This window comes from Ursus maritimus, unplaced genomic scaffold (genome assembly GCF_017311325.1).
Source record: "Ursus maritimus isolate PB19 unplaced genomic scaffold, ASM1731132v1 scaffold_4, whole genome shotgun sequence".
NCBI lineage: Eukaryota > Metazoa > Chordata > Mammalia > Carnivora > Ursidae > Ursus > Ursus maritimus.
In genome coordinates, this window is record NW_024426552.1 from 11424360 (window position 1) to 11446182 (window position 21823).

Consider the following 21823-nt stretch of genomic DNA (forward strand, 5'->3'; position numbering starts at 1 on the left):
ATGAGCCTGCTTCTTCCTCTCCCACTCCCCCTGCTTGTGTTCCCTCTCTCACTGGCTAATAAATAAATAAAATCTAAAAAAAAAAAAAAAAAAAAAAAACAGCCCATTGAGTAAATATTAAAACCCTTTTTTTTTTTTTTTAATATACAACAAGGATAAAGCTTATGGAGCAGCTGGAGAAACAATTGTCATTGAAGAACTTCTTGAAGGAGAAGAGGTGTCTGTATGTATATCCATCTTTTTGGCTTTTATGGAGTATGAGAATCTGGTTGCTTCATCTGAAAGCATAAACCCAGCACTTAAAAAGGAATTTGTATATGTTTAGTATTTTGAATGCAAGTGAGAAAAGAATTTATCCTCTTTTAATCATGCCCTGTATAACAGTAGAGGACTTGGATTTTTATCACATATTATTTAAGGGGGGGTAAAGTTGAAATATTTCACTTTGAGAGTAGCTTGACTTTTTTTCCTAACTGGCTCAAAAATTACGGATCCTTCAGAAATTGAGTATGCAAGATATTTTGATTCCTGTTGTAGATAGCTTAGGCTTATTTATGTTTCAACTCACTTAAAAAGAATTCTTTTTTTCCCTGAGAAGAGTTAAAGTACATATGGTTCCCTTTGTTAAATTTTTTTTTTTTACTTTTTGCCATTTAAGATAAATGGGCTATTTTGTTTTCTCTACAGTGTCTGTGCTTCACTGATGGAAGGACGGTGGCTCCTATGCCCCCAGCACAAGACCATAAGCGACTGCTGGAGGGAGATCACGGCCCCAACACAGGGGGAATGGGAGCCTATTGTCCAGCACCTCAGGTACTTCCCAGAGGCCCTGCTGAAGTTCATTAGTCATTATTTAAGTCTTCTCAAAGAGCTCTTGGACCATATTTTTCTGTCTGTTTTCTGGACATGATATTACTAATCAGCAATTTGGATCTCCTGTTAAATGAGATGTATCTCTTCCAATCTCACTCTAAAACCTTTTCTAAAGTCTGAAGAATTAAGCGTGGATTGAACAGATCCTTCTAGGTCCTGCTCTCTACACACTATATTTAACCCATGAGAGCCAATTATAGTCTAAAATTATTTTTTATTCATCTTTGGATATCCAAGGTCCAGCACATAAGTGCTCAATAAGTGTGTGTGTCTGTGTGTGTGAAACAGAGATGAATTGAGAACCAAGTCCAACTATAATCTGTTCACGGTCTCTGTACTTCATGGTGGGTACATAAAGTATGTTTCCAAACAATTTCTGGACAGTTTTTCTAAGAACTCTGCATTGGGTGTCTTATAAGTAGAACTAGTATTTCAGAAACTCACCCATTCTTTTCATTGATGATAGTCAGTGCCTTATACACATTTTTCTTAATTAAAAGATTAAAAACAGGATTTACCTTAAGCTATAACTGCTATTTAGGAAAAGTGATTTTAGTTTAAGAACCATCTCTAGGGGCGTCTGGCTGGCTTAGTCAGTGGGGCATGTGACTTGGTCTTGAGGTTTTGAGTTCAAGCCCCACATTGGGTATAAAGATTACTTAAAAATAAAATCTTTGAAAAATAAAATATTTTTTAAAAATAATTATCTCTAAGTCTAATTTTTATGAAATAGGCATAGAATATACCAGAAGAATACAAAAGGGCCTCAAGGTGGTAGAGGAACTTTTTTCATTTTTATTATTATGTTGTAGGAAACTATTTTTAGCGAGTTTTAAGTGTGTACATGTTTGAGAATCTGTAGGTTTAGCGGTAAAAGGTGATTTAACATTTAGTCCTGAGATGGCAGCTGACACTGATCAGTAAATATATAATCTAGCTTCTGCTTGTGATAATTTTTATCTCTCAGAGGTCTTTCCTATTTTATAAGAATAAGACTGCCTACTTGATAGGGTCAATGTGAGGATTTTAAAAGCCTATGAATTTAAAGTGCTCAGCCTATCTGAGGTAGTAAAAAATAATAATTCTCACTGTCCCCTTTCATTGTCCTATATGGTACTGCTTACAAGATGGTTGTTTGGGTTTTTTTTTTTTTTTAAATACCCGGTTACATTTAAATGTTTCTGTATGTTCCCCAGGTTTCTAAGGATTTGTTACTGAAAATAAAAAATACCATTCTTCAAAGGACAGTGGATGGCATGCAGCAGGAGGGAATGCCGTACACAGGTGAGCGCATTGATGTCATTGTGGACATTATTCATAGAGTGACTTTACACCTTGACAAAACTTCCCCAGTTTCTCTTTTTTCACCAGCTTTTAACTGACCGTTGTTGTAACTTTTGCCATGGTTAGGGCAGAACCTCGAGTATTTGTAACTTATATTCTAATTTTCAGTCACAATACAATGTTTCATTATATTTTGTTTCTGTTTCAATGAAGGTGTTCTCTATGCTGGTATAATGCTGACCAAGGATGGCCCAAAAGTTCTGGAGTTTAATTGCCGTTTCGGTGATCCAGAGTGCCAAGTGGGTAATAGTTAAAGATAATATAAAGCATTACTTTGTAGATGTGTGTTTTTTAATCTCAGCATTTGTCAGCCTCAAAATAATTACCTTTAAGGAATATATGCAAGTTCTGCTGGTATCTCAGTAAATACGCTCTCTAGAGAGAACTAAGATTTCTCTCAGTTGCCATGTTGATTATGTTTTTCCAGGTGATCCTCCCACTTCTTAAAAGTGATCTTTATGAAGTGATTCAGTCTACCTTGGATGGCCTGCTCTGCACATCTCTGCCTGTTTGGCTTGAAAACCGCACTGCCATAACTGTTGTGATGGCAAGTAAAGGCTATCCAGGAGATTACACCAAGGGTGTGGAGATAACAGGTGAATGAATATCTGAGAACAAAAGTTGGAATTACAGTGTGACAAGTGACCAGCATTACAGTAGACCTTCCTCCCATGCTATGCTCTGTTCCTTTTAGAGGTGTAAGGCCATCAGAAACCTTTCAGGGGTTTTTTAACCATGTTGGTTGAGGGTGTGCAAATACCCAAAATTACGGTATTTAAAGAACTGCCATCCATTTTCCTTCCTGCGCAAGGAAGACCTATATGGGCCTAGCCAAGTTTCCAGAGTATCACTCAGTGTGCCTTTCTCTTCCATCCTCCAAGAGCCATGAAAATAAAGGGAACTCATAAGAGTCAGAGCACCATTAGTAGAAACTGCATCAGATAAATTTCAGAGGCATGATCACAACTAGACACCCCACCTCCTGGTTGCAGCATACCCCATAGTCACTTGGATGACAGAATTAAAACAGTTTTAAAACTATAACCTTCTCTTATTTCTTTTCATAAGAAGTGAGGCATCTCTTGTTAAATGATGTTAAATAAAACAGTGTCTTAAAATGCCAAATAAGTTCTAGTGCCATAAGCCCAAAGGCAGACCTTCAAGATCCCCAGCAGGCTACAGTTTGGCCTCCTTCAGGACCCCAACGGTGTGTTTGGTTCAAACACCCTAGTTCCTGCCTTACCCAGATGGTAAGTCCATTGCCCTGTGAATCCCAGTCGTGGCACCTGTGCAGTTAGGAATTGATTGCCATTTTTTTTTTAAGATTTTATATATTTATTTGAGAGACAGTGTGTGTGCACACGCACACTTGCATATAAAGTGAGCAGGGGGAGGGAAAGGGAGAGAATCTCAAGCAAACTCTACACAGTGTGGAGCCAGATGCAGGGCTTGATTTCACAGACCCTGAGACCATGACCTTAGCCAAAATCAGGAGTGGGATGCTCAACCAACAGAGCTACCCAGGCGCTCCTGATTGCCTTTTAAAATGAACAAAGAGAAGGGATAGAATCACAACCACTTATATTGGTGAAATTTCCCTAAGATTGAGGTGATAAGTGTAATAGTCATTTCTGAGACAGCAATATTAGGTATTCCCAATACCAGTAGGTACTTGGGTACATATGACTGATGCCCCTGTGTTATAAAAACATCTAGGGAAGACCTGTGTTAACAAATTACCAACTGTGATGCTAAAAGAGAAGTGGTGGCCAAAAAAGACAAAAAACATATGAGTGGGGTGTTGTTGTTTTGTTTTGTTTTTGCCTATGTTGGTCACTTGAGAATGTAGGAAATGTGGTCTAATGATATTTTAAGTGTAAAATTATGTATGAAAGCATAATTCAAAAGAAAATTAAGCTAGGGATTTTAGATTGGGTTTTAAAGATTTTATAATTGTTATATTAGGTGAAAGATTAAGAATATATTTTGCGCTACAGCTCTATTGGTTATTTAAAGAAGAAAGAAAGAAATTTGTATGGCTGTGATAAAAAAGAAATTCCTTTACTCACAAGCAAAAGATGTGATCAAGTATAGGTTTTATTCATTGATGTTTAGGGATTTTTCTTTTCTTTTCTCCTCTTTTAAGTTTTAGTTTTTAACGTCCTGTCAGGAGAGAATAACTGCAGCTGACCCTTGAACAACATGGGTTTGAATTGCACGGGTGCATTTATACATGGGTTTTTGTAGAGTACAGTACTGTAAATGTATTTTTTCTTTCTTTTGACTTTGTTAATAACATTTTCTCTAGTTTACTTTAAGAATATAGTATATAATATATAAAACACAGAATACACATTAATCAATTGTCTATATTATTGGTAGGGCTTCTATTCATCAGTAGGCTCTTAGTAGTTAAGTTTTGAGGAGTCAGAAGTTATACATGGATTTTGGACTGTGAAGGGGGGTCGGTACCCCTAACCCCGGCATTGTTTAAGTGTCAACTGTACATTTAAGTCTTAAACTTTTTGGGTTTAGGTTCTTTTTTTTTCTCCCCCATTGAAACAATAGTTCTTAATGAGGTTATAACACAGGTTAATGATAATGCAGCTACCACCCTAGAGCAGACTGTTCTTAAGAGAGATGGTCTATTTGTTATCTGTTGCTTTATTCCTTCCTGATAGGATTCTTGTGAAGATTCATTTAAGTGAAATAAAAGTCTTAAAAAAACTTGGGACCCCCTGGGCGGCTCAGTCGGTTGAGCATCTGCCTTTGGCTCAGGTCATGATCTCAGGGTCCTGGAATCAAGGCCCACATTGGGCTCCCTGTTCAGCAGGGAGTCTGCTTCTCCCTCAGCCTCTGCCTCTGCTCCTCCCCCACTTGTGCACTCTCTCTCTGTCCCTCAAATAAATAAAATCTTTAAAGAAAATAAGCTTTAAAAAAACTTATGGAAATTATAAACCACTTCAGAAGTGTAGACTGTTGTTATTATGTAAATGTGCTCTCTTACAGGGTTTCCTGAGGCTCAGGCTTTAGGACTGGAGGTGTTCCACGCAGGCACTGTGCTGAAAGATGGCAAAGTGGTGACTAACGGGGGTAGAGTCCTTACAGTAACAGCCATCCGGGAAAATCTTAACGTGGCCCTTGAAGAAGCCAAGAAAGGACTAGCCGCTATAAAATTTGAGGGAGCCATTTACAGGAAGGACATTGGCTATCGTGCCATAGCTTTTCTCCAGCAGCCCAGGTAAATTTCTTACTGAAGTGGTTCGGGCACAGCTTCAGAACTGATGTAAATGGCTATATAAAAAATTCTAGTAACCGTATACTAAGCCATTCTGTAGTCTTTTCTCTCTATGGGACTGATCTGATTTTGATTTGCATGTAGTTTGAGTCAAAACTAGTTAGAACAACATTCAAATGGGGGCACCTGGGTGGCTCAGTTGTTAAGCATTTGCCTTAGGCTCAGGTGATGATCTCCAGGTCCTGAGATTGAGCCCCGCATCAGGTTTCCTGCTCAGCAAGGAGTCTGCTTCTCTCTCTCCCTCTGCCCCTCCCCACGGCTCGTTCTCTCTTTCTCTCTCTCTCTAATAAATAAAATCTTTAAAAAAAAAAAATTCAAATGAAATGGGAAAAGCTTTGTGGTAGCTGTTTGTATTTGAAAAATTGAGTAAAATCACAGTGATAGTAAGGACTTTTTCACCTTGTGTATTTTAAATATATACAATCATTTGTCAGTTATTCATCAATAAAGATGGGGAAAGATGGTTTATTCCTTGAGTTATCATATATTTAAATATTACTGTTGTATTTTTATCTTAGTTCCTAGTTTTGTCAAAGAATTCAAGATGAAAATATTGGCCATCTACCTTTGCAAATTAATTTGATTATACTGTAAATTTTGGCAGTCTCACTTTGTTACTGTGTTTATATTTATTACTGAAATGTATTTTTTGATCCCTTATTAATTTGTTAGCATGTATAACTCTTCCTTTGTAAAACCAATAAACTATTCATTGCAAATGTGGGTGTTGATTTCTTAAGTATATATCACAGTTACTGTTATTCATTGAGTTTGTCTATGAGAAGTAAATATGTTTTAGGACAAAATGAGAAATTTTTAGCAACTTAATTAAACTTAATCGTTTTAACTAATAGACAAATATTTAAAGTTTAAATGCTGGAAATTTTTTAGGATTAAGAACATTAAAATACCATGCTAAAAGTTTTATTTTTCACTTTAAAATAACTAGATCCCATTGAAATGACCAATTGCAAGGGACTGTGACCTTAATACTAATCTGAGTTCGTAAAATTAAAGATGAAGAAAATGAGAGGCCACAATACCAGCTGCTACCTGAGGAAGGTTTTTTTTAAATCAGTAGAACTGGGGCGCCTAGGTGGCTCAGTCGTTAAGCGTCTGCCTTCAGCTCAGGTCGTGATCCCAGGGTCCTGGGATCAAACCCCACATCGGGCTCCCTGCTCAGTAAGCCTGCTTCTCCCTCTGCCTGCTGCTACCCCTGCTTGTGCTTGCTCTTGCTCCATCAAATAAATAAATAAAATCTTTTTAAAATAAATAGAACTTTGTTTCCTTTCTGAGCATGACCCCAGACTGCTAACTTCATTGGAGTTAGTTGCCAAATCCCTCAACTCTTTGTAGCCTGACCCTTTGTTTCTAATAAAATTTCACATATTTCTTCATGTATCACTACATCCCAGTAGGCCAAAGTACTCATGTTTGTAAGGCAAGGCTACTGAATTCCCAGTGCTATTCATGAACTTTAGATGCACCGCTTCAACATGTTGGCCGTATTTAGAAGAGAATAATGCACTGAGTATCGTTATCTGCTTTTGCTTTTTCCAATATGTTTTTATCTTGTTTCTTGCTGTCTTCAGCTATAAGGAGACTTAATTCTCTACTGCATTAAGAGCCCAGTTTCATTATTTAGGGATTTCTTTGTAGAATGGGTATAATCCTAATTTTCACTTTTTTTACTCCCATTTTGGCATTCCTTTCCTTTGCATACCAAAATTAAACAGTGAAATGTTGTGGCAAAATACCAGTATATCTAGCTACCTGTGAGAAATAAGTAAGGGAAGTAGTACTCAATAGTGATACAATTGAATCAACTGAGGAAGTATTTAAACATTCAGTTTTCAGTTAAATCAAAATCTATGGATGGGGCCTGGCACATTCGTATATATAAAAGTCTCTTCTGTTTTAAATGAAATCTTTAAATTAATTTTCCCTGGCATTTAGGTGATGTGTTTGTTTTGTTTAATTCTTTAGGGGCCTGACTTACAAGGAATCTGGGGTAGACATTGCAGCTGGAAATATGCTGGTCAAGAAAATTAAACCTTTAGCAAAAGCTACCTCCAGACCAGGTAAGTCAGAGCCTGTCCTTTGCTAGTTTAACTTTGACAGACATTGTGAATTGATTTGCACTTTGTAGTTTACTGAGGAAAATGTTCCCAATTAATGCCAGGTTGCTGTTAAGTCTTGCCCTATTTAAGCCAAACCCATGGTCTTCTCCTTTCTTGTCTCTAATATTAAGGAAAGCATTCTTATCCATGATCTTAAACTCAAAAAGGTATGTCTGCCCCTTTTGTATATAATTATTTTCTTGATCAGTTCTTTGAGCACGTTCTCCCATTCTCCCCCATTCTCAGGAAAGGCATCTCTTACTGTAACCATGCTTATGAAGAAATGGCTTGTATATCCATGTTTAATCCTTTTAAAATGCAGCAGGTAATTAATTTCCTCCCCATTAGGCTGTGATGTTGATCTTGGAGGTTTTGCTGGTCTTTTTGATTTGAAAGCAGCTGGTTTCAAAGATCCTCTTCTGGCAAGTGGAACAGATGGTGTTGGAACTAAACTGAAGGTAATTAGATACCTATGTGATTGATTAAAGGCCTTTTGTGACTGATGGAAGAGAATTTACCATATATCAAATATATATTTTTCCCTTCTTGACGTATATGCACTGAAGAGAACCATATCAAATAACCATAAAATATGGCTAAAATATCTACGTATTTCTAAAAACACAATGTTGTTGAAACTATATCTGGATGGAAGGGTTATTGGAGGGGATTAAATGTGATACCTTTGGGGGCACCTGGGTGGCTCAGTTGGTTAAGTGTAGAACTCTTGATTTTGGCTCAGGTCATGATCTCAGGGTCGTGAGATCCAGCCCTGTGTTGGGCTCCATGCTCAACAGAGAGTCTGCTTGAGATTCTCTCCCTCTGCCCCTCCCCCCACTCCCACACTTGCACTTTCTCTCTTCCTCTCTAAAATAAATAAAACTTCTTTTGGGGGCGCCTAGGTGGCGCAGTTGTTAAGCGTCTGCCTTCGGCTCAGGGTGTGATCCCGGCGTTCTGGGATCAAGCCCCACATCAGGCTCCTCTGCTGGGAGCCTGCTTCTTCCTCTCCCACTCCCCCTGCTTGTGCTCCCTCTCTCGCTGGCTGTCTCTGTCTCTATCTCTGTCAAATAAATAAATAAAGACTTCTTTTAAAAAGTGGGGGGATACTTCTGGGGGCGTCTAGGTGGCTCAGTCTAGGTGGCTTAAGCATCTGCCTTCAGCTTAGGTCATGATTCTGGAGTTCCCAGATGGAGTCCCATGTCTGGCTCCCAGCTCAGTGGGGAGTCTGTTTCTCCCCCTCTCCCACTCATGCATGCTCTCTCTCTCTCAAATAAATAAAATCTTTTTTTAAAAAAATTAAAAATGGGGTACTTTTGGATCAAGTGGCTTATCAGAATTTAATATTTTATCTTTAGGTGCTTGGAGCAGCTAGCCAAATAGCAATAATATTTATTAGCCTCCATTGATAAACTGACAAGGTGTAATTTGGAGCTTATTCTTTTATGTGGACGTTTTATGTATTGTGCTTCTTTAGATTGCCCAGCAGTGTAATAAACATGATACCATTGGTCAAGATTTGGTTGCAATGTGTGTCAATGACATTCTGGCCCAAGGGGCAGAGCCCCTTTTCTTCCTCGATTACTTTTCCTGTGGAAAACTTGACCTGAATACAACTGAAGCCGTTGTCGCTGGAATCGCCAGAGCTTGTGGAAAAGCTGGATGTGCTCTCCTTGGTATGACCTTCCATTTTAATCACATGTCCTTCCTCTTACTGTATTTTAGCTCTATGTATAAAGGTGACGAGTACTAATAAAGCTAAGAAGAAAAGCTATAGATTACATGATGAGGTAAATAAAATATTGATAACATTACCTGAAGAAAACTTAGATCCTGGTGCTCTCAAGCCCCTCCACAAGGGTTACTCCTAAACTGTGAGCCAGGCCTTACCTTTCTTCCTGATCTTTGTTTACCATTTCCATCCCCATCTTTCTCAAGGTCCTCATGGACAGACACGGTTAGGGGTTATTTCCTCCTTACTGGCCTGCAGCAGCAATAGATGATTCCTTACATTCTCAGGCTTAAGCATTATTTTCCAGCAGAAGTAACACGAAGAATAAAATGTACCTAAGATTTACAGAAATATTGCTTAAATATGTATGGGAACTTTGAGCAAAATGAATTGTAGGTTGACCAAGCAATGAAACTACCTCTTTTATATTAACCATTTCTACGGACACACTGTCCCAAAAGTCAAAATGACCCTTTCAGCCATCTTTTAGAACAGTTTATAATTTGGAGTCTGCCTGCCTAGACCCTGTTTTTACATATGACCACAAAAGTGAACTATGCCGTACCTTTTAGGCCAGGGCATTTGGATTTAAGCAGACCTGATCAAATCACTTCTCTAAGCCTGTACCATTCCATCTGGAATATAGAGTGATTATAAAGATCAAATATAAATGAAAGCATTTCTAAAATTAAACTGCTGTAGAAATGACATTGTATTCAACCAAGCATTTGTTCTTTGAAGATAATGCTGTTTGGGGGCCACACTTCTCCTTTGTGGAAATTAGTACTGTTTCCCTTGAAATCACACGTGGTTGAATGTTCTGTTAGGCAGCTAATAGAGTACATTTTTCTTAACACCTGCAGAGTATAGCCACGTGTTTAATTGTTCATAATAAGAGTAGGGGCGCTATGGGGCGCCTGGGTGGCATAGCGGTTGGGCGTCTGCCTTCAGCTCAGGGCGTGATCCCGGCGTTGTGGGATCGAGCCCCACATCAGGCTCCTCCGCTATGAGCCTGCTTCTTCCTCTCCCACTCTCTCTGCTTGTGTTCCCCTATCTCGCTGGCTGTCTCTATCTCTGTTAAATAAATAAATAAAATCTTTAAAAAAAAAAAAAAAAAGAGTAGGGGCGCCTGGCCGGCTCAGTCAGAAGACCATGCAACTCTTGATCTTGGGGTTGTGAGTTCAAGCCCCGTGTTGGGTGTAGAAATTACAAACATGCATACACAAAGAAACTTGAAAAAGACAGTACCTGGTGTCAGTTCTTCCTAGACAGGTTTATAAATATTATGTGATTTTTTGGCTCTCGTTTTATTACCCTGCCAGGAGGTGAAACTGCAGAGATGCCGGACATGTATTCTCCGGGAGAATATGACCTAGCCGGTTTTGCCGTTGGTGCCATGGAGCGGGATCAGAAACTCCCTCACCTGGAAAGAATCACTGAAGGGGATGTTGTTATTGGAATAGCTTCATCTGGTCTTCACAGCAATGGATTTAGCCTTGTAAGGAAAATTGTAGCAAAATCTTCTCTCCAGTACTCGTCTCCAGCACCTGAAGGCTGTGGTGACCAGACCTTAGGTAAACACCCTCACATTTAAATTTTCCTGCTTGGAAATAATATGAGCAACCACTTAATAGGTTTAGTCTTTCATTAATTAAAATGGAATGAATTACCTTATCCTATAATTACACTGCTTGGACATTATCATAGAACTGGCCTGTCTACAGGGTCAAATCATTCTCTGTTTCAGAATTGTTGTTTTCATATGCTTTGGTTTTACATTCATAAGCTAAGTTTTTGTCTTATCTCTCCAATACGCAGGGGACTTACTTCTCACTCCAACCAGAATTTACAGCCATTCACTGCTACCTGTCCTACGTTCAGGACATGTCAAGGCCTTTGCCCATATTACTGGTGGAGGATTGCTAGAAAACATTCCCAGAGTCCTTCCTCAGAAGTTTGGGGTGGATTTAGGTAAGATTGCTAAAAGGAACTTTTGTTCAGAAAACCACTTGGAGGAAAAATGCATTATGGAAAAAAACTATGGGTAGTTAGTGCACTTGTAATTATATATATGGAGAAAAAAACTTTTTTTTTTTTTTAAGATTTTATTTATTTGACAAAGAGACAGCAAGAGAGGGAACACAAGCAGGGGGAGTGGGAGAGGTAGAAGGCTTCCCACCGAGCAGGGAGCCCAACTCGGGGCTCAATCCCAGGACCCTGGGATCATGACCCAAGCCGAAGACAGATGCTTAATGACTGAGCCACCCAGGCATTCCTATATGGAAAATTCTTAATTGTTGGGGTTTCTCAGAAAAAATAAGACTGACCTTTCTACCTCTTTTTGCTTTATTAGCTAGCTTTATAAGGCATAAAATCCTCTCATGTAATTGACTTGTATAGATGAAATGCTGTGGGGGGGTATGAGAGGTTGGTAATCTCAAGCTCTATCAAGATGGAACCAGGAACATGCCAGGAAGGGAAATGGTAGCCTGTGCAATGGATAAAGGGGACCCAAACCAAGGCATAGAAGGGAGACAAATTTGAGAATCACTTTGTGCTTAGAAGGAAAAAGAAGTCCCAAGTTTCTCGTTAAGCAAGTGAATGGATGGTAACATCCATAACATAGGAGGAAGAGTAGATTTGGAGTAGGAAGTGGGAATAGTTTTGTTTTTTCTTTTCAAATATTTACTTATCTATTTATTTTTAAAGACTTACTTATTTAAGAGCAAGAGTGTGGAAGAGCAGAGGGAGAGCTCAAGCAGACTCCCCAGTGAGCCCAGAGCCTGACGTGGGGCTCAATCCCAGGACCCTGAGATCATGACCTGAACCAAAATCAAGAGTTGGATGCTTAACTGACTGAGCCACCCAGGCGCCCCTCTTTATTTATTTTAGAGGAGTGAGGGAAGTGCAAGTGCTCTCAAGGCAGGGGAGGGGCAAAAGGAGAAAGAGAATCTCAAGCGGACGCCGCACTTAATGCGAAGCCCACCTTGGGGCTTAATCTCACAACCCTGAGATCAAGGTCTGAGCTGAAATCAAGAGTCAGACACTCAACCACCTGAGCCATCCAGGTGCCCCTGGAATAGTGTTTTAAATCTTCAGTGTGTTTATTGTAAGGTGTCTGAGAGCAGAAGTTGCTATCAGGCTGAAGTTAGGTTTGGTGTTCATATGCAGATAGTAATAGTTATAGCCAAGAGAGTAGGGGGACTACAGATTGTTCCTCAGTGGTCTGTCTATTTTAAAGGTTGACAGTGGTAAAATTACTGGAAAAGAACAGTCAAAAGCGGGGAGTGAACCATGTAAAAGTATCGTGAACTGCAAGGGTTTGAACATGATACTGGTCAGCAGTGTCAGGTACAGCAAAGAGATCTAGGATGAGAACTAGAAATAAGCCAGTATGATTCAGTCAGCTCAGAAAGCATTTCAGTGAGTATAGATCCCACCCGACACATGATTGTGGGGGGAATGGGTGGCAGAGATCTAGGGACGTGAATGGAGGCTGCTATTTGAAGAAACTTATTGGTAAAAGGGAAGGGGGAATCGTTACTTATATTCATAGCAAAATGAGCAAGAGGGTTTTCCCTCCCTGTTTTTACAGGGTAAAGAGACAGAGGAAGTGCTCCAACTATCATGGTCAACTAATAGACATTGGTTTGAGGGAATGGAAACTAAAGAAGTTCATATAAAGTAGCCCCTTTTCCCCATGAAGTAAGAAGGGCTTAGTGAGATGAGCAGACCAGGAATGAGGGCTTGAGGAAAGGAGTAAATAATAAAGTACACTAGGTCAGAAACAAGAATGAGACAATAAGCAGCCCTGAAGATGAAGGTGAAGCTGGTTGTGTGGTTTTTCTCCCAAAGTACAAACACGAACCAAAAAAAAAAAAAAAATTGATTGAGTTGATCCAGTCAGACTGGCCAAGTGGAGGGTCACTCATGAGGGGAAGCAGCTGTGGGTGCACGTGAGTAGATTTGCTGAGCCGGCAGTAGAGTCAGAGAGTATGTGAAGCTGAGCAAGAACCCGAAGAGTCAGAACTAGGTTGTGATGTCGAGGTGATATCACCATATTCCCAACAGCCATTGTAGTTGAGTCACACAAATGTCTGTGTCCCAGTAAAAAGGAAAGTCAGGCCCTTACATCAGCCTCTGAAGTTTCTTCTAGGAATCATACTCCAACAACAGATTTAGGTAAGGCGTTTTCAACATTAAAGTTGCAACTGCTTATATTATATTCCGGACATATCTGATCATTTGTAGAAACTAGGCTCTTAGCCTGTAAGGATTTATTTGTTTGTTTGTTTGCTTACAAACAAATACTTTGTAAATCATTTTGCTAAAATGAGATCATAGTTTGGTAATCTATTTGTTCTGCCATTTACTATATCGTCGATATCCAGCTGTCACAATAGCATCATTTTTGAGATGAGTATTCCATTTCTTTATGCATATACCACTGTTTGGTTTTATGTTGCTGTTGACTTTTGACTATTGCTACAACAATGAACATCATAGTAGTAAATCTTTGGAGCTCAGCTTTTAAGAGTGGACATTCCCAACTTGTAGAAATGGAATTAAATCCGATAGAGAAGGTTCATAGACATGCAATGCTCTTTAAAAATTGTATCAACTCTAGAGCGTTGAAGAACTGACTGTCCAGGGCGCCTGGCTGGCTCAGATAGTAGAGCATGCGACTCTTTATCTTGAGGTCTTGAGTTCGTTCAAGCCTCATGTTGAGGGCTTACTTTAAAAAATAAATAAAAATAAAGAACTGATTATCCAGCAGATACACCAAATTAATAAGGGGAACTGATCGTTAACCCTGTTATTTAATAAAAAGCTAAATCCATAATGGCTTCCCTTTCTTAGGAGCATCATAAATAAATACTTAACTTAGTATAGTTTTGGCAAGTCAGATCCCAAAACTATAGATTCCCAAGAACTATCCAAATTTAAATTGTATGTGTGTTGTGTTTATGACTTTACTTAAAAATTTTTATGAGAGATTTTTGTTGTATTATAATAGACCTAAATCTAAATTTTAAAGTAAATATGGAAAGGGGTACCTGGGTGGCTCAGTCAGTTAAGCGTTCAACGCTTGATTTCAGCTCAGGTTGTGATATCAGGGTCCTAGGATTGAGCCTTGTATTGGGCTCCACGCTCAGCCGGAAGTCTGCTTGTCCCTCTGCCTGCCCCCGCACATGTGTGCTTGCACACCTGCTTGCTCACACTCTCTCTCAAATAAATAAAATATTTTTAAAAAATAAAAATAAATATGGAGGGACAAAAGGATATTAACCTTTTATATAGCGTAACTATTTTTAAATAGTGGATACATTTCTTGTAAATCTGTAACATAAGCCACCTAGTTTTGCATCATACATAGGGTGCATTTTGGTCATTGTTAAGACACAGCTTAACATTCACAAACCTTTATTGGAATTCGGCTGGTGACACAATTAATCCATTAAGGGATTTCTAAGAATTTAGTTAATGCAGCAGAAAACCTCACTTAATTGTAAATACTGGCCAAGTGTGTCAGCAAAAATGTTCTTGATATCTGAGGTACAAATGGATCCCACCCCACAATTGGGAAAGGCCAGTTTATAGTTCTGCCCTATATAAAATAGCAGTGCTGCTTGTAATTTCCACAGCTTTGTATATATGCATACATTATATTTTGTGTGAGGCAATACGTTAATCAGACAACTCTTGCCTGTTTTCAGATGCCCAGACCTGGAGGGTCCCCAGGATCTTCTCGTGGTTACAGCAGGAAGGACACCTCTCTGAGGAAGAGATGGCCAGAACATTTAACTGTGGGATTGGGGCTGCCCTCGTGGTATCAAAGGATCTGACAGAGCAGATTCTGAGGGATATTAAGCAGCACAAGGAAGAAGCCTGGGTGATCGGCAACGTGGTTGCATGTCCCGAAGGTAATCACTCCTTGATTAGTTGTTCTTAGGTATATAACCTGAAATACAACTCTACCCTGCCTCTGAATCTGTGCCCACCTTTTGGTCTCGCCCTTGCTATGGCAGCTGCATTTACACAGCTGCAACATGACAACACCAGGCTGGTAACACCACATTTCTCTTCATTTCTGCCTTAGGGCTCTGACACCTCTGTGTAGTAGTCACTGCACAACTACTGCCCACAGGACAACCCTTAACCAGTGGGGTGAATAAATACCCATTTTAGGGATAGAAGAAGGGAGCAGTTCTGAGGCAGAGTCTTCATGGTTCTTTTGAGGGTCCCAGTGGAATCAAGCCCCAGTTGCCCACAGTGGTGACCAGTTTAATAACACACTCCTATATTGGCTGTCCATATCACTTTTCCCAGATCCTCCCTCTGATTTCCTGGAATCACTTCCCAGAGTAATCTTCTCACAGGCAAGACGTTATCTCGGGCTCTATTTTGTGATTCAGTTAAACTCAGGGAATAGTGAAGCGAGCACCCTGACAAGTGCTGTGTATACTCAGGACTGTGTTAGAAGTACTAGAAATTAGCAGAGTGGCAGAAAACCCACTCCGATTAGCTAAGAGATGCCAGGGCTTACCGATTATGTCTGTGTCTGCCTTTCTTCCTTTATTATGTAGGTTTTATTTCAAGCAGGTTCTCCAAATACCAGAAGGATGTCTTGAGCCCATATCCTTGAGCTCACATTGCAATAGGAAAGAAAGGCCCTCTCTTCCTCAACATCCTGTATCGAATCTTTGAGTGGCCTCACTTGGGTCACGTGCCTCCCCTGAGGCCTGAGATAGTGGCATGCTGTGGCTTTTAGTTGAAGTAGGTAATTATATGTATTCTCTTTCAGGAAGTTTTTATGAGTGAGTAACATGAAGTAATACAAGTCTGTTCTTCATTTTAGTCCTTGCATGTCTTATTTTCAGAATGAAGTATTCTCAAGTTTTCATAAAATATTTTCTTTCTATTATTACTGTTAATTCACAGTTGTTCCATTCTTATTTATTGGGTGTTTTTGAATTGAAGGTTCTCCTCGTGTGAAAGTCAAGAATCTGATAGAAACCATGCAAATAAATAGATCAGTATTGGAGAATGGCACCCTGAAAAATCATTTCTCTGTCCAACCAAAAAAGGCAAGAGTGGCTGTCTTAATATCTGGAACAGGTAAGATATGCCTTCCTCTTTACTATGGGGCTGTAGAAATGCTCTTTCCAGGTTCCTGGGTGGCTCAGTTGGTTAAACATCAGCCTTTGGTCCAGGTGCTCCTGGGATCAAGTCCTGCATCGGGCTGGGCTCCCTCCCTGCTCAGTGGGGAGTTTGCTTCTCCCTCTGCCTCTCCCCCCGCTTGTGGTTGAGTGCAGGCTCTCTCTCTCAAAAATAAATTAAGTAATTAATTAATTTAAAAAAGAAATGCTTCCCCCCCCCCGCAAAAAAAAAAAAAAAAACCTCCTTCTGATTGTGAGGAAGCTGTCAGTAGAGCAGGGCATGGGATCATTAAGGACTATTTGTTATTCTGTGTCCTCAGTCTTTCTACTTTTCTCGGGCTTTTGAGACACCTAAAGGAAGAGTAGAGGGTATCAGGAAGATGGTTGAAGAAAGAGAAACTGGAAAAGATGGAAAATCCAACTTTTGTATCATAGCTTTCTAGTTAAAAAGTCTTAAAACAGCTGACTTTTTTTTTTAATTGGTAATAAGAATATGAAATTTATTATTGACTTATGGATAGAGGGGTAAAATAATAAGAGTGTCATATTCTCTCAGATGAAGATAGCATGTTATTCCCTCTGTTGTAAGTAACATTGCCATGAACATCTTTGTAAATAAACAGTACATTTCTAGGTATCTGCATATCTAATTATTTCTTTAGGATACATTCCTGAAAATTTAATTGCTTTCCAAGTACATTTTAAGGTTTCAGTATACTTTAGGCCCAAGTTGATGGTAAAGCAAAGAAACCGTTGTAAGGGTCACAGTGGTTTCTTCTTAGGAAGGTTGATTTTTGAGGGCATCTGGCTAACTCAGTTGGTAGAGCATGTGGCTTTTGATCTCAAGGTTGTAAGTTGAAGCCCCACATTGGGCTAAGAGATTGCTTAAAAAAATTAAATCTTTAAAAAAAGATTTTTCTTGTTTAATTAAGCAGCTTATTCCTCACCAGTCAGTTTTTAAATTGTGTTACACTCTTTCTCTTTCTGTGCTCAATCATAAGATACTGTTTTGCAGGAGCAATTACATATCCTAGAACCGAGAGTGCCTACGTTTTCATAAGCTATTAATCCATTATCCCAGGAGAAAGGGAGTTTAAAAGCCTCACATATTTTGCCAGTCTTTTCTAAGACATTTCTTCAGAAATCTTGACCATTCGCTATACAAAATGGAACATACCTTTATTAAGAAATTGGAGCTTCCTGGGGCGCCTGGGTGGCACAGCGGTTAAGCGTCTGCCTTCGGCTCAGGGCGTGATCCCGGCGTTATGGGATCGAGCCCCACATCAGGCTCTTCCGCTGTGAGCCTGCTTCTTCCTCTCCCACTCCCCCTGCTTGTGTTCCCTCTCTCGCTGGCTGTCTCTATCTCTGTCAAATAAATAAATAAAACCTTTAAAAAAAAAAAAAAGAAATTGGAGCTTCCTTATGTGTTTCTCTCTCTTTCAGGATCAAACCTACAAGCTCTCATAGACAGTACTAGGGAGCCAAGTAGCTGTGCACACATTGTTGTTGTTATCTCCAACAAAGCCGCAGTGGCTGGCTTAGATAAAGCGGAAAGAGCTGGAATTCCCACCAGAGTGAGTTACTTTGAAAAGTGTCTTTCTTGCAGACTGTATTTAAACTCATAACCTGCCCTCCCCACCCCCTGACAAGACCTCCATCTGTAAGGGCAAGTTGTTGTTTGAATTTCTGGATTGGGGTGTGTATTGGGCTTGCCTTTCTACTTCATCCTCCCCATTCCTTAATTCTTTATATCAGGTGTGTCTTCATGAGAAAGAAGGGAAGTATGGTCTATGTACAGGTTGAGTTTTAAATCGTTTTTGGTAAAAGTTGTGCTTATCTTTTTCTGTTACAGGTAATTAATCATAAATTATATAAAAGTCGTGTAGAATTTGACACTGCCATTGACCAAGTCCTTGAAGAGTACTCCACAGACATAGTCTGTCTTGCAGGATTCATGAGAATTTTATCTGGCCCCTTTGTCAGGAAATGGGATGGTAAGCAAAAACTGTGTGACACCACATTGAGAAATCTACTGAATGCAAATTACAGGGTCATTAGCTTCCCAAACAATCCCAATGGTGAAATATTTACTGGCCCGTTTTAACACAGGTCATAATTTAATTTCCTTTGCCTCGGCTCAGAGAATGACCCAATGATCATTTTATCCTGTGCTTTTTATCAGTTTTCTCTGGCCTGCTGTATTAATCACTTTTTCTAATATAGCTTAGGTTACTCACATTACTGATATTTCATCTTCTGAATAGATATTCAGTAGAGACATTTTTACTTGTGTAGAAGCAAAAGAAAGTGATTCCCTATATCCAAAATGAAGAGTCCGTCCTCTCTTTTGGAAGTGTAGACCGCCACACATGGCAAGGAAGGCATTGTTCCTGGAAAACACACCTTGTGTTATTGCCCTTTTCACTAAAGTTTTGACTGCATCCTATTGCCCTTTTTGTGCACCTGTTTGGACAATAAATGTATTCCCTCTCCAAAGGGTTTGTGTTGTCTTAAGTGAATGTGGTTAGACAGAATCCTTGTGGTGTAATGTAAAACTGGCAATGCCTGTGGTGCCATAAGGTGCACACAACTAACCAGTCTAGCATCTGGCTGGTGGATGTGCCACTTCGTGCTTAGAAGTCAGGCACATATAGACACCATGCAGGAATCTCCTATCTTTCTAATAGTACGTGCCAGTGACAGGCCGAATTTTCTTCAAGATCTCTATGATCAAGAGTTGACCCCCCCATCCAACTTTCAGTCACTGCAGACACCTGTGCGTGTCTTCAGTTGTGCAAGGCAGGAGCTTGCTGCCGCCAGGGCCTCATGGATGAAAACCTTTATTTCCCTTTATTCCATTTCTGTCTTTTACAAAGAAACACCCATCCCAGAGAAATCGTGCTACTCCTGACTACTGATTCTAGACAGGAAAACATATGTCCTTTGGTAGAGTACATAGGATTTTTAAATTCTGACCACTGTGTTTTTATTAATTTCCAGGGAAGATGCTCAATATCCACCCATCCTTGCTCCCTTCTTTTAAGGGTTCAAATGCCCACGAGCAAGCCCTAGAAGCTGGGGTCACAGTCACTGGGTGTACTGTGCACTTTGTAGCTGTAAGTATGTCTTTTTCTACCAAAATATTATTAGTGTCTATATGTAAATTATACTAGCTAGAAATAATGTTCAAAACTTCTTCCTTCTGCAGGAAGATGTAGATGCTGGACAAATTATTTTACAAGAATCTGTTCCAGTGAAGAGAGGTGACACTGTTGCAACTCTGTCTGAAAGAGTGAAATTAGCAGAGCACAGAATATTTCCCGCAGCCCTCCAGCTGGTAGCCAGTGGAGCTGTACGACTTGGACAAAATGGCAAAATTCATTGGGTCACAGAGGAGTGAAGCCTCCGAACCCGGGAATAGAGCCAGTTCGGAAAGAAGTCTGGTGATTTGGATGGTGACTTTCATCATGGACTCAGCCGAGAAGAGCAAATGCTAAAAAAGAGGTCTTCACCCTCACCTCTGGCTGTTTTGTTTAAGGAACAGAGATTCGTTAAAAACAAGACCGGTACAGCATGTCTAGGACCCACGTGTGTCGCCTCCACTGGTCTTTAAGGGTTTACCTGTTCTGGGCCTTCTTGTTCATAATCAAGTTGGTCATTCAGAATTCCTTTCACTTTCAGGCAGACAAGATACCAAAACTCTTAGTCTTCTTCTTCTGAATGATACTGCCTCCATTTTTTATAGTTTATATGTGCTCTTACTAGAGCACATTGAAGAGTTAACCCACAAGGCTACTAAGTTAATATCTCTCCCCTATATTATCTCTCTGTACTGGTTTGAATTGAGACTTCTCTACTCTAATTATCCTGATCATAATTTAGTGTCATAAAATTTGTGTGTAGTTCCCATTTCTGAGGGATAGTGTACTTTGTGCTTTGAAATATCATTAAACATCCCTCTAATTATTGTCAGTTTCTATACTACCCAGATTTTAGCTTCATTGTTATTCTTTGGGTTATCAACATCCATACTTCTATAAATATTAGAGGTTAAAGGGAAAGGTTTGGTGGCGTCTAGATTCAAACCTATGACTGAGGCATGTTACTCATCCTCTGTGTCTCTGTGTCCCCACCTACTAATGTAGGCAAGTGGTTGTTTTGATAATTAAAGTAATACGTGCTTGGCCCAGAGTAGGCACTCAAAGGTCAGCATTTATTTCTTAGCTCGTCCCAGTTATGAAAGCTCTTGTAATTCACTGTTCTTTCAACAAATATATCTCAAGCATAAAATTGAGAATGGTGATAAATAGAATATTGGAAGTGTGGTAGGTACTGTTTGGGAGGAGTGAGGGCAAATGGAGGGCAATCTACCCAGACTACTAAAGAGTATAATGGCACTGCATGTGTTTTTCCACTCTGACCATTCATTTCTGAACTAGATATGCAATTCTGAAACTGGGAGGTCTAGATTGCCCTACTAGGCACATGTACGTGACCCCAAGCTTGGTACCACTTTTCTCCCGTAGCGGAGCGAACAAGGAATGGCCAACCAGCCCAAACGCAGCCAGCTATCCCTAGACTACTGGGCAGCCTTCAAGCTCTGCCTGCCCATCAGGAGTGTCCCTTACTGGAAGGATAACCTGGAGGCCCTGTTCAAATCCTCCCTTGGCGTTTAAACTGAACACCTAACAGCAAAGCAGTCATTTTATACAGAAGATACAAATTCTAGCCTTACAAAAGGAAAGAGGAGGGGTGTAAGAGGAGAGGCAACTTCACCAACAGACCCTAATCACTGCCTCTGGTGCAGGTAGGTTTCCCCAGACCCAGACAGCTGGCCAATGACGTCACCCTTACTCACACTGACTCTAGTCAGCAACAGCCATCCAATTGGAGGTTCAGGTCCATCATTTCACATAGGTCCCTTTGCTGTAAAAACAAATTCATTTGTTCTGGAGGGTTCACTCGACATTAAAGACCTATTACAGACATGCCAAACATTGTCCTATGAAGTTTATAGAAAGTTAAAAGATACAAAGGAAAATGTTACTGGTGGATAAAATCACAAGCTGTAATAAAAGTAGAGGCTAATAGGGGCTCCTGGCTGGTTCAGTTGGTGGAGCGTGCGACTTGATCTTGGGGTTATGAGTTTGAGCCCCATGTTGGGTGTAGAGATTACTTAAAAATAAAATCTTAAAAATAAAAAATTAAAAAGTAGAAGCTAATAGTACCAGCATGCAAGTTAGAAAAATCAATGTAAGCTTATGACTTTAGAAATATAATTTTTTAGCCCTTACTCTGA

General features: G+C 39.8%; 1 protein-coding gene and 1 long non-coding RNA gene across 4 annotated transcripts in view; one reads left to right on the top strand and one right to left on the bottom strand.

Annotated features, from left to right (window-relative positions):
* Positions 1 to 20491, top strand: part of GART (phosphoribosylglycinamide formyltransferase, phosphoribosylglycinamide synthetase, phosphoribosylaminoimidazole synthetase) — a 29165-nt gene extending 8674 nt beyond the window's left edge. For all 3 annotated transcript variants that reach the window (XM_008701836.2, XM_008701838.2, XM_008701837.2), the window contains exons 6-22: positions 155 to 223; positions 688 to 813; positions 2070 to 2157; positions 2371 to 2456; positions 2645 to 2813; positions 5227 to 5458; positions 7502 to 7596; positions 7984 to 8093; positions 9110 to 9308; positions 10687 to 10938; positions 11183 to 11335; positions 15082 to 15288; positions 16346 to 16483; positions 17968 to 18098; positions 18377 to 18518; positions 19525 to 19640; positions 19733 to 20491. In XM_008701836.2, coding sequence (XP_008700058.1) covers positions 155 to 223; positions 688 to 813; positions 2070 to 2157; positions 2371 to 2456; positions 2645 to 2813; positions 5227 to 5458; positions 7502 to 7596; positions 7984 to 8093; positions 9110 to 9308; positions 10687 to 10938; positions 11183 to 11335; positions 15082 to 15288; positions 16346 to 16483; positions 17968 to 18098; positions 18377 to 18518; positions 19525 to 19640; positions 19733 to 19924 — 2505 coding nt within the window. In that variant the 3' untranslated portion in view covers positions 19925 to 20491. The remainder of the gene's footprint in view (positions 1 to 154; positions 224 to 687; positions 814 to 2069; positions 2158 to 2370; positions 2457 to 2644; positions 2814 to 5226; positions 5459 to 7501; positions 7597 to 7983; positions 8094 to 9109; positions 9309 to 10686; positions 10939 to 11182; positions 11336 to 15081; positions 15289 to 16345; positions 16484 to 17967; positions 18099 to 18376; positions 18519 to 19524; positions 19641 to 19732) is intronic.
* On the bottom strand, positions 199 to 17845 carry LOC121100393. Its single transcript, XR_005832136.1, has 3 exons — positions 17702 to 17845; positions 9523 to 9699; positions 199 to 278 (listed from the first exon to the last, which is right to left on the bottom strand). It is a non-coding gene; the product is annotated as an uncharacterized LOC121100393 (long non-coding RNA).
* Positions 20492 to 21823: the final 1332 nt, after the last annotated feature.